Source organism: Pipistrellus hanaki (genome assembly GCF_964339955.1).
Source record: "Pipistrellus hanaki genome assembly, chromosome: 10".
In the NCBI taxonomy this organism is placed as follows: domain Eukaryota; kingdom Metazoa; phylum Chordata; class Mammalia; order Chiroptera; family Vespertilionidae; genus Pipistrellus; species Pipistrellus hanaki.
In genome coordinates, this window is record NC_140512.1 from 46,064,981 (window position 1) to 46,077,222 (window position 12,242).

The window sequence follows — 12,242 nt, forward strand, 5'->3', positions numbered from 1 at the left end:
CCAATATAATGCTTGATTATATATTTATAACATATACCCATATAAATTTGGTGGTTCACAGAAGCCCTGAAGACCATGCATAGGTTCAAGTTTTTAAGTATTTGTTGTATTGGAGGGAAATCAAAGGGCTTCAATTCTTGGCCTGTTTTTTTTACTAACAGATGGATATTTTAGCTATTTGGATATGTGTGTCTTTATCTACAAAATGTGCTCAGATTCAGGAGGTATTCCCATTCTTGTATGCTAATTATATCAAATGATACATTTTAACTTCAGCGGCTCACATCACCACTCTATTGCCATCAACCCAAATGTTGGCTATGTCCTGGAATTTATCACCCTCCAGTTCCACTTTGAACTCTTAACCTCTGCTTCCTATTTACTGGTCAGAAGCTCATATCCTTTTACTCTCATTGCATTGTTATCCTATCCTTTGACCATATTGAGGCTTCTATTCTCTTTTATTTCTTTTTAGTCTCTTAGCCCTTCCTGGTTTTTCTCCCCAAGTGATGTAGGCCTCAATATCTATTTCTCTTATCTTCCTTGCTACTTTGTCTGCTACCTAAATCTATCCAATGAAACTATCCATCCAAATATCTGTCCTTGGTTCATGCACTTAGCCCTGTGTAAATGCCACTGGGTTCATACTCTCCCAAATATTCTGGCATGCTAGTTGACATTCTTGCCTCTCATTTTTCACAGCATAAATTTCTAACATGCTTTTTCTTTTCAAGCCCCAACCTCTGTCACCTGCACTCGCACCTTCAGCCAATATCATCTTCAACATCACAAACAGAAACTATTTTGCAGAAATGATTGCATCTCCCTTCTTCTCAACCAGTGTTTTTCCATAAAAATTTTTTACACCTAGGTAAATTCTCATACTTTCCCTCTCAGTGGAAAAGTTTTCCCCTTCTCTTGTCTAAGCATGATCCTTGTTACTATTCTTTAGCACTCATAGCCTTTGGATTTCTCAAAAATCATGTTCAATAATATTGTGATACGTTTACCTGGTGACAGATGATTACTAGAATTAGTGGGGTGATTACATTTAAGGTATAAAAATGTTGAATTTCTAAATTGTTCATCTGAAACTAATATAACCAACATAAAATTATATGCCAACTATACTTAAATAAAAATAAATATAAAATATAAAATTATTAGCATTAAAAAATCTTGGTCCAATTACCCTTCCTCTTTCTTGAGTTACCAAACTCTCCCTCTGAAGTCACTCTTTCCTCTCATAAATATATCACCCCAAACCACCCTAAACTCTTGATGACTTAGTGTTCTGCTCTAGGTTCCCTAACTTCCTTTCTCCTAATATAGCTATCTTTCCAAAAAGATAATTCCACCCTGTCTGTGTTAGCTTCCTCATGTTACTGGCGTAGCTTTTGTTTCTTGCATTTCACTGAAACTGCTCTTGCCAAAGTCACCAGCGATTTAGCCTCGGAATACAATGGGCACTGTCTAAGTCATCTAGCATATCTACCACACCCTCCTCTTGCAAATTTTCCACCTTTGGATTACTCAATATCATTCTATCTCGGTGGTTTCCATCTACTTTTCTGGTTCCTCATAACTGTTGATATTCCCTGTGTTACTTTCATAACAATCCTCACTCTCTTGAGCAATCTTCACCACTCATATGACTTCACAAAGGTCAATCCAACCTGAGTTTCTAGCTCAGAAATTTAGATTCATATAGGTGATTGCTTATTGGATATCTCACTTGGATGGCCCACGGTCTTAACCAAATTCAACAGATTTTAAACATGAAATCATCTCTCCCAACAATATCCTGTTCCCAACTTCTACTAATCCTGCCAAATTGGCTGCTTCTCAAATAACTCATATCTTGAGGAACAGAAAAATCACAATTTCTTTAAAAACCTGGGTAACTTTTTTGCCTCCTCTCTGTCTGTTAGTTCTCACAACCAGTTACCAGCTAAGTCAGACTAATTTTCCAATACCTGTCAACTCTGTTCCTTTCTCTCCACCTGTTCTGGAAGTGCTGTAGCCAGGCCATCATTTCTGTATATTAACTGCTCCTTCTTATTAGCCTAAATCTATCAATGAGGTGTCTCTCCTCTAGTCAAAATTATTCAAAGGTTTACTCTAAGGCCCATAATATATATTTCATATTATTATATTCCCATAAAATTCCTATATCAAAATTGATCAGGCAGGTGTGAAAGTTGACATGAGTGGTACCATTTTAAAATGGAGCCAGAAAAGCCACTCCAGAGGAACTGCCTTACATCTTGCCCTTACACCTTTGAAATGTTTGAACTGGACAGAATAATCTTTGGGCTGAGTCGTAGCCACATTGTTTTGCAAACAACTGTAAGCTAGCAGGAAAGCAGACACCCTAACCACAAGGACTGACATACTTTAGAATTAGTAATCTGCATGTATAGCTAAAAACTAACTCATTTGCTAACAACAATAGAAAGTTCTTTCCTTGTTTCATATAATAATAGCCCCTCCTTTTCCCATAAAACTCTCCTGCAATTGGGACACAATTTGGGCTTCTGCTTGAACCTGTGCTCCCCAATTGTAATTCTGTGATCTTCAAGAAATGCTTGTTGCTTCTCACTTTGACTTTTTATTTTTAGGATAAGGCAGGCATCAAGATTCCCATCTTATAAATAAATGCTAAGGAATTTTGTCTAACCACAGTTAGTAGTAGAACTGAGGCAAAAACAAACTAACCCTGCTTTAAAAAAAAATTGTTTTTATTTTGTTTTGTTGCATTGTTTACATTATTACAGATATCTCCTATTTCCCCTCACTTCCCCCTCCCACCCCACCCCAGACCTTCACCATTCTATTGTCTGTGTCCCTGGGCTATGCATATATGCATATAATTTCTTTGGTTCATCTCTTCCCACTCCCCTCCCCCAACCTTCCTCCCCTCTGAGATCTGTCAGTCTGCTCCATGCACCCATATCTCTGGATCTATTTTGTTAGTCAGTTGATTGTTCTTTGTTTTTTTTTTAGATCCCTGCTTATTAAATTTGAAGACTATCTCCATTCAGTTATCTAGACTGCAGAGCTTAAAGATCTAGAGGCTGAATCGCTAAAGGTGGAATTTCAGATCGTGAAAGAAGTCTCAGAGACCAACCGCACATGCTCTCAATATCCAATTTAGTTTCTTATGCTTAGAACCCATGACTCATCAACACAGACAACATATTGTCTGTCCGTTAGACTCCCATGGGGAGACTTTTCTTTGTAGCCTCAACAAACCACAAGCAAGGCACCTTTTCCACAGCTCTTTAATCCTCCTGGGGGAGCAGGTTCAGCACCTGAAGCTCAAGACCCTGGGACAATCCCAGGCATTTTCCTACCATAGGAACTGTTATCATCCAGGCAGAAGATAGGAGTAGAGATTCCTAAAGGTAGAAACTCTTTCTTACTTAGAAACCCTCCTTGCCCAAAGCCATTTTTCAGTATCAAACAACATTTTAGAATTAATTTAAACCCAGGTTATTACTAATAACCTTAATAATTGTGTAGCCACTTCCTTCTCTGCCTCAAAAAATACCTTCACATGACTCAGTCTAGGCCACTGTCAGCTAGCTTTCCTCATAGTGTATGTGAAAACATCAGGCACAGAAGAAAAGCATGGGCTGTCCAGATCACTCAGCAGAGAAGGAAACAGGGACATTTACAAGAACAAAGGGACAAGACTTGTTCAAAGCACCTCCTGCATGGGAAAAAGTACTCACCTCATAGCCGTATCTTATTTGCTGTGTCTATCCCTCAGTGGTTCTTAAGGAGCACTGGACAAAGGTGACTGCACTGGCATAACCATCTTCTGCCAGGATTGATTTATTGCCCTGTAAAGCTGGTGGCAATTGGAGGAGAGGACTGGATTTTCCTATAGACCATAAAAGGCCCTTGTTTCCCTGTGATATGGAGGAACCTTCATTTGTTAATGAAAGGGGAAGGTGGAGTTTTCATCTCTTAGTTCAGCCTCTTCTGTGTTTCTGTTTCGTATCCAATAACTTTGCTTGTCACACAACATTATTCTTGCTTGCCTGACCATGAGCCTAAAGAGCCCAGGAACTAAGGTCTTACCAGCTTTCTTCACTCTTGTATCTCCTACGTGAAGCCCTTGGCCCAATACCCATACATATTTTTAAATAAATAGATACTTGTTGAATAAGTTAAGTGAAAGAGTGAATAGCTCTTGGTTTATCACATTGTTACCTTCTCCATTTTTGTCTCCCAAAGTTCTCTTCATTAATTTAAACAAGCAGCCTTCTCACCAATTATTCTAAATAAGTGAAGCACCATTAAAATAGAAATTATATCACTTTAAAGTGGGAAGACAACTCTGCTGGAAATTTGTCATGCTCTTTGACTGATCAGCACCTTTGAAAAAGCCTCTAATACTTAAGGAACTTGCCACTTTGGGAGTTCTGCCTCCCCAGGGAAGGGGCTAGAAATTCTCTTTCACAGGTTCCCTTTCAGACAAAGTGTGCTCAATTGATGAGATGTTCCTGTGACCCAGAAAAAGTGGAGAATCCAGGATGGTGACGAGATATCATTTCAGAGGCAACATGGACTGAGGACCTATTGCACCCCACACTCAGTGCTGGGGGGAGGGTGCAAGCTGCCACACATGTGCTAAGGGCAATGGCAGCGGTAGCTGCCTCATGGTAATTGGGCTATTGTCCCTAGCCATAGTCAACAAACCTGACACTACTCCCCCTGGAGTTTTAGTGAGTCACCAACATATTAAAAATTTATTTTCTTCTTAGGTTAGCTGAGGAAAAAGTGCTGTTTTGTGTTTTTTTTTTAAAAAAAACTTGAGATATAATTCACATAACATGACATTCAATTCAACCTTTTAAAATGTACAATTCAGATATTCAAAAATTTCAATATATTCAAAAATTTAGTATATTCAAAAAGTTGTCCAACCATCATCACCATCTAATTCCAGAACATTTTTATCATCTTGCAAAATAAACATGTATTCATTAGTGGTTACTTCCCATTCCCTCTCTCCCACCCCTGCAACCACTAATCTATTGTTTGACTTTATGGATTTGTCTATTCTGAACATTTCATATAATTAGAATCATATAACGTGTGGCCATTTGTGCCTGGCTTCTTTCACCTGGCATAATGTTTTCAAAGTTCATCCATGTTGTTGCAGGTATCAGGCATCTGCAGGTATCAATACTTTATTTCTTTTTATGGATGGATGACATTCATTATATTAATATATCCCCATTGTGTTTATCCACTCATTGGTTGATGTACATTTGGGTTGTTCATACTTTTTGTCTATAATGAGCAATCTTGCCATAAACATTCATGTACCTTTTTTGTGTAAACATATATTTTCAGTTCTCTTGAGGATATACCTAGAAGTAGAATTTTTGGGTCCTATGGTAACTCTATCTTTGACATTTTGAAGAACTGGAGAACGGTTTTCCAAAGTGGTGGCAACAGTTTACATTCCCACCAATAATATATGAGGTCATTATCTCTATATATGTATAATAGAGAAATATGCTAATTAACCAGGACATCATAACAGGACAACCAGACAAGAGGAGGTTGCTTGTGCAGCATTGGGGGTGGGGTGGCAGGGGCCTTCACCCACCTGTGCTGGGGGAGGGCCTGATCAGCAGTGGCCATGGCTGCTTTAAAGGCTGGATAGGGAGGTGGGGCCAGACCAGCAACAACCACAGCCACAATGGGCCCAAGGAGCAAGAGAGGGCCAGAGCAGTGACTTGAGGGTGAGCAGTGCCATGTGATTTCAAATCATGCACTGGGATCCTAGTAGTATATATAAGATGTTGCATATTTTATATATGCAGGCATGCCAACTTCTAATGGCATCTTCTGATGGCATCTAAGTAAATATAGTCCATATTCACTTCAAATGTTCAGTGTGTGGCAAGTATACACACAAAGACACGCTCACACACAAACTTGGTTCCTGCCTTTATGGACTGCTCACCTTATCTTTGTGCCAGGACAAGAGAGCCTTTGTTAGAGGGAAAAATGCACTTGGATCTCATTTCAAAGTGGGTGATATCAAGGAGACTTATTAGTACATAAAATCTTTCTTTCTTTTTAAGAATTCTTCTAGGTTTTTTATTTTTATTTTATTTTATTTAAATAAATCTTTATTCAGATTATTACAATTGTTTCTCCTTTTTCCCCCTCCATAGCTCCCCTCCACCTGGTCCCCACCCCACTCTCTACCCTTACCTCCTCTCCCCACTTCCCTCCTCCGCTATCCTCATCCATAGGTATATGATTTTTGTCCAGTCTCTTCATGTACCCCCCACACAAACCCCCTTTCCCCCTGAGAATTATCAGTCCCCTCCCATTCTATGCCCCTGATTCTATTATATTCACCAGTTTATTCTGTTCCTCAGATTTTTAATTCACTTGATTTTTAGATTCACTTGTTGATAGATATGTATTTATTGTTCATAATTTTTATCTTTACTTTTTTCTTCTTCCTCTTATTAAAAAACACCTTTTAGCATTTCATATAATACTGGTTTGGGGGTGATGAACTCCTTTAGTTTTTTCTTATCTGTGAAGTTTTTTATCTGCCCTTCAATTTTGAATGATAACTTTGCTGGGTAGAGTAATCTTGGTTGTAGGTTCCTGCTATTCATCACTTTGAATATTTCTTGCCACTCCTATCTGGCCTGCATAGTTTCTGTTGAGAAATCAGCTGATAATAGTATGGGTGCTCCCTTGTATGTAACTAACTGTTTTTCTCTTGCTGCTTATAAGATTCTCTCTTTGTCTTTTGCTCTTGGCATTTTAATTATGATGTGTCTTGGTGTGGTCTTCTTTGAATTCCTTTTGTTTGGGGTTCTGCGTGCTTCCTAGACTTGTCAGTCTATTTCTTTCACCAGGTGGGGGAAGTTTTCTGTCATTATTTCTTTAAATAGTTTTTCAGTGTCTTGCTCTCTCTCTTTTTCTGGCACCCCCATAATTCTGATGTTGGTATGCTTGAAGTTGTCTCAGAGGCTTCTTACACTATCTTCAATTTTCTGGATTCTCTTCTCTTCTTGTTTCTCTGGAAGAGTGTCTTTTTGCCTCTTTGTATTTTAAATCTTTGACTTGATTCTTGCATTCTTCTAGTCTGCTGTTGAGTGTCTGTATAATATTTTTTATTTCAGTCAATGTATGTTTAAGTTCTAGTTGGTCCTTTTTCATATTCTTGAGGGTCTCGTTAAATTTATTGGCCTTTTTTAGGAAATTCTTGAAAAACCTTATAACCATGGTTTTGAACTCTATATCCAGTGTTTTGTTCTCCTCCATTTCTTTTGAGATCTCCTTCATTTTCTCGGCATTTTTGCTGCTTCCCTGAGTTAGTAGCTTTGTGGGCCTAGGTGTCCTATATGGTTCAATGGGTCAGTCTCCCAGTTGCCTGATGTGGACACTCTTGGTGCACCCCTTTGTAAACTGTGTGTACACCCTTGTTGTAGTTAAGTATTGATTGTTCTTGATGTCACTGGGAGGAATTGACCTCCAGGACAATTGGCTGTGAGGACCTGCTGTGTCTATAACAGAAGAATTGCTGTGCTGGAGACACGTTTATGGGGGAGGACTTGTTCCTATAGGGCTTTGGTGCTCACTGAGACTGTCTCTTGAATGTGTCCGTTATGAGAGTAGTTAAAATCTGGTGTCATCTCATACCGACCACTAGATACACTAGTTTCTGGATCTCCAATGGGGTGTAGTTCAGCTACAGTCTGAGGCCATCCAGCAGGAGCTACTGCAAGAACTACAGTTTTATCCTCCTTGCTTGGGATTTGGCAGTTTGGGAGCGGGAGCTACAGTTTATTTTGTTAAGCTGCCATAATACAGGCCATTTATATGCAAAATAAGCTGTGTGGAGCCTGGGTGGGTTTGTAGAATGTGTAGGGCGGGGCCTCAGGATGAGGTGGGATCTCAGGATGTCACTAGGCTGGGGCATGGCAAACAGTGATGGCTGCCATCAGCTGTCTCTGCCTTTCTGCATTTCCAAGTCCCCACATCCCCCTCGCTCCAGCACAGTAAACAATGATTGCTGTGCACACCTCTGCAAAAAAGTCACTCTCACTTTCGGACCCGATGGCCAACAGACCAGCTTCTCTCCGTGGGCGTCTGCATCCCTCACATGACCCCAGAAACTGGATTTCAAAGTGAGAGGAAGCTTGTTTCCCTTCAGGCTGAAAAAAAGCCTTGTACCCAGTCGCCCGCCACCAGCCTGATTCACATGCCTTCGTACCTAGGCTTTTTAGCTTTTCAGCACTTGTGTCCTTTCTCTTTTAGTCAGCTTTCCCGTGGTTATGATTGACAGACGTTTTGTCTTTTAGATGTACAATAGTTTTGAAATTGTTGTGCGAGGCGACAGATTGTTTACTTATGCCGCCATTGTGTTTTTCTCTAGTACATAAAATCTTTCTTCTCTTTGTGTGATACTTTACTCTTAATTCCCTACATTCCATGCTCATTTGTGACAATGTTCACATTACAATGCTCACTGACAATCCCAGCTATAACCTGCTTTTTAAAGAACAGAAAATAGCTAACTTTGCCATCCCTTCTTGCTAAGTGGCAACTAGAAGATATTGAGTCAGATGCTTGTGTTGACCAATGAAAATGTAACAGAAATATTTCGGAGGTAAGAGACAAGAAAAGAAACAGCCTAACTTTACACCTTAAGAAACTAGAAAGAAAAAAAAAAAAACAAAAACAAAAAACAAAGTGAGTAAAAGGAAGGAAGTAACAAAGATTCAAACATAGGTAAATAAAACAGAGACTAAAAAGACAATAGAAAAGATAGATGAAACTAAGATCTGTTTTTTTGTTTGTTTGTTTTTTTAAGAGAAATAAAATCAACAACCTTTAGTTAGATTTGCCAAAGGAAAAAGGAGGTAGGACTCAAATAAATAAAATCAGAAATGAAAGAAGAGATGTTACAACTGATATCTTAGAAATACAAAGAATTAGAAGAGATTACTATGAACAATTAATTAAACACTAACAAATTTAGAAAAAATGGATATATTCCTTAAAACATATAACTTAACAAAACTAAATAAACTTGAAAATCTGAACAAACTAGTTACTATAAGGAGATTAAATCAGTAATCAGAAACCCCGCAACAAACAAAAGCCCAGAATCAATGCTTCACTGATGAAATATATCAAACATTTAAAGAAAAATTAATATCAATGCTTCTCAAACTCTTCCAAAAATTAAAAGAATACAAAATGATTCCAAACTCATTTCACAAAGCCAGCATTATCCTGATACCAAAAAAAGACAAGAATGCCCCCCAACACACACACACATACACACACACAGCCTAAATATTTTTTTAAATATATTTTATTTATTTATTTTTATTTATTTTTTTACAGAAAGGAAGAGAGAGGGAAAGGGATAGAAAGTTAGAAACATTGATGAGAGAGAAACACAGATTCAGCTGCCTCCTGCACACTCCCTACTGGGGATGTGCCCACAACCAAGATACATGTCCTTGACCGAAATTGAACCTGGGACCCTTCAGTCTGGAGGCTGATGATCTATCCATTGAACCAAACTGGTTAGGGCCATAGCCTAAATCTTAAAAAAGACATGCCACGGGTGTAAGGAAAAGGGTGGATCCTTCAAAAGCTAACCATTCTGTTGGTGGATTGGACTGTAGGGTCTCTGCGGCCAAAGAGAACAAGATCAGTTTACAAAAGTTTGCTGAACAAGATAGTCTTAATTTGAATTGACATCACCATGATCAAAATATCACAAAATTCAAAATCTCTTGTAAATATGCTTATTTTATTTGGCTCTGGCATGGAAGTTATATGCACGTGTGTAAATTGTGGTTATATACATTAGGCACAGAATAGAGAAGAAAATTTACAAAATTTAAAGCATACCACTGCAAAAATAAGTTATATTTTACACTCAAACTCCTTCCTTCAGTTTTGCCTGCTTAAATTTCATCTTCACCCCTTCTTCCATATGTTAAGGGTTTCCCCTAACCCTTCTTCTTGCTTTCAAGTGAGTTGGTTCTTCCTTTCTCCTCCCATTGAGACTAATCTTCTTGATATTTTAAAATTGTCTTCTCATTTGTCATTATCACTTTTATCACAATCTGTTTCCACTCATATTTCCTGTTTATCTTTCCCTGTGTTTGCCTTTTCTTTCCCTTCTATCCTGCTGTCAACATAATGTTCCTCTTTGCCTGAAACCAACCAACAGATATCCTTTATGAGTTCTGGCTTTCTGGGTACTTTCTTGGAATTTCCCTCCAGGGCCTAAAACTGTCCTGGCAAGCTTTTTCTTGTCTACTTAGTAAGAGAGTGGGACCTATTTCCTGGTTACACACAGATTCACATGTACACACACACTTCACACACCATGGACCCAGTTCATCTTCAGTAAATGTTGAATGATGAACAATAGATACCATACTAATCACATAGAGACATTAAGACAACCCATTGATTTTCAACACCTCCCTATTGCCTATCCCATAGGGTTAAGGCATAGTCAAAACATATAACAAAATTAATGAAAGATTTTATCCATAGTGGGCATGAATCAATTAGTAACACACAATAATTTTATAAGCATGAAGTATAAGTAGTTTCAAAGTCATTCATAGAATCTTGCTCTTAAAATTCACAGAGTGCTTTTCCATGTCAAAGAAGTGAAATTATGTAGGCTGATGCTTTTGCTTCTCACATCAATATGTAACACCTGTTGGGAACCAAGGAAAAGTATTGGGCATTAGATGACAGAGATGAGCCAATGGTCTACATAACACACTGATACTTTCACAATTCATTGCATAGTTTCCGGATGATCTCAAATTTTCAGATGACGAGTGTCTTTCATAATTCTTTATAAGACAAAGATCATTCAGTGATAGTGACAAGACAACAAGCTTCAAAATAATGCAATATGCAGCTACAATAGAGACACAATCCCACAGACAAATTGGAGAAAATGTCCTTATTTCTATTCATTTGGAGTGTTGATTTCCTTCAGAGAACCCCTTTTATTTCCTCCTCTGCTCATCCCTCAGAGTGCCTGGATGACTGCCAATGGGAGTCCAATATTCCAACTTTTTTCTAGGCAAATACTTTCCATAAAGTTTCACCATATGTGCAGTCCATGAGTTGGTCAGCAACAAAAACAGGTAAAGTCCTTTATGAGCTCATGGTAAAGATTAGGGAAATTGGTTGATAAGAAAACCACAAATATGAGGAAATAAAAAGAAATACAAAACTGAAGGAAAACTTATTGCAGGTTTTGTAATCAGAGAGGATTATGGAAAAAAAAATAGTTCAGAGAAAGCGAGGAGTAAGCACACAAGGAAAGATCCTATTTACCATGAGGAGAGATGTTAGAACCACTTCATTAATCCCAAGGCAGTGTTTTCACATATTTAACATTCATGAAATCATAATGTGTCTTGCAATCAACAGCCTCAGAATCACTGTGAGCCAAGCAGCACTCATGACTATTGTTATTATCTGTGCAAATATGGACATCTTTGCTATTATTGGTATTCTGAATGGATGAATTGCAAACCACTTAAGGGTCATTTTAGGAAGGAATATAACTCCTGGCTGACAATAAGATAAAAAATGCTAAGATAAACACTTGTATAAACATGTTAGTGGCTTGGGAGAAAATCTCATAGACAATAGTAGAAGAGTTTTATGAAATTTTATAGCACCACCACCTGGGATAGTATCCAGGAAATGCCTTACTCCATTAGTGCCATGCAGTTATCTTTTCAATAATAAATAAAATACTGAGATTTAAATAGTTAAATAACAAATAGAAAATTATGTGATATACATTGGTTAAGGCATTTCTAATATTTCTTCAAATTCAGAATCTACCCCTTCTAAGTCACCTTGATGGCAGAATTATCAATGCCCAGGTATCACTACCCAACTCTTCCCGTTATTATCACTTAACATATTTAAATGATAAAAATCAATGTCTAAAAGAGTTTTACAAAACTGTAAGTTCAAAATAGAATTTTAAGTATTATATTCTTGTCCCTTTTTTTTGTCTTTATGGCACATGAAATAATGTGGTAACTTGTAACTAATGGTATCTTACAACTGATAAAATATGGTAATTCAAGCTATCAAGTAGATCTCTGAGGCAGAAATGAGAAATAAAATACAGGATTTTACATAGCTTTGCAGACAAGCAGACATGCATAGAAAGC

The 12,242-nt window shown here is 37.9% G+C and overlaps 1 protein-coding gene across 1 annotated transcript in view; it reads right to left on the minus strand.

The window, feature by feature from the left end:
- Positions 1–9,802: 9,802 nt before the first annotated feature.
- MGAM (maltase-glucoamylase) overlaps positions 9,803–12,242 on the minus strand; it is a 73,037-nt gene continuing 70,597 nt past the window's right edge. The window contains exon 48 of the mRNA XM_084896952.1: positions 9,803–10,750. Within this exon, the coding sequence (XP_084753078.1) occupies positions 10,673–10,750 (78 nt within the window). The 3' untranslated portion in view covers positions 9,803–10,672. The remainder of the gene's footprint in view (positions 10,751–12,242) is intronic.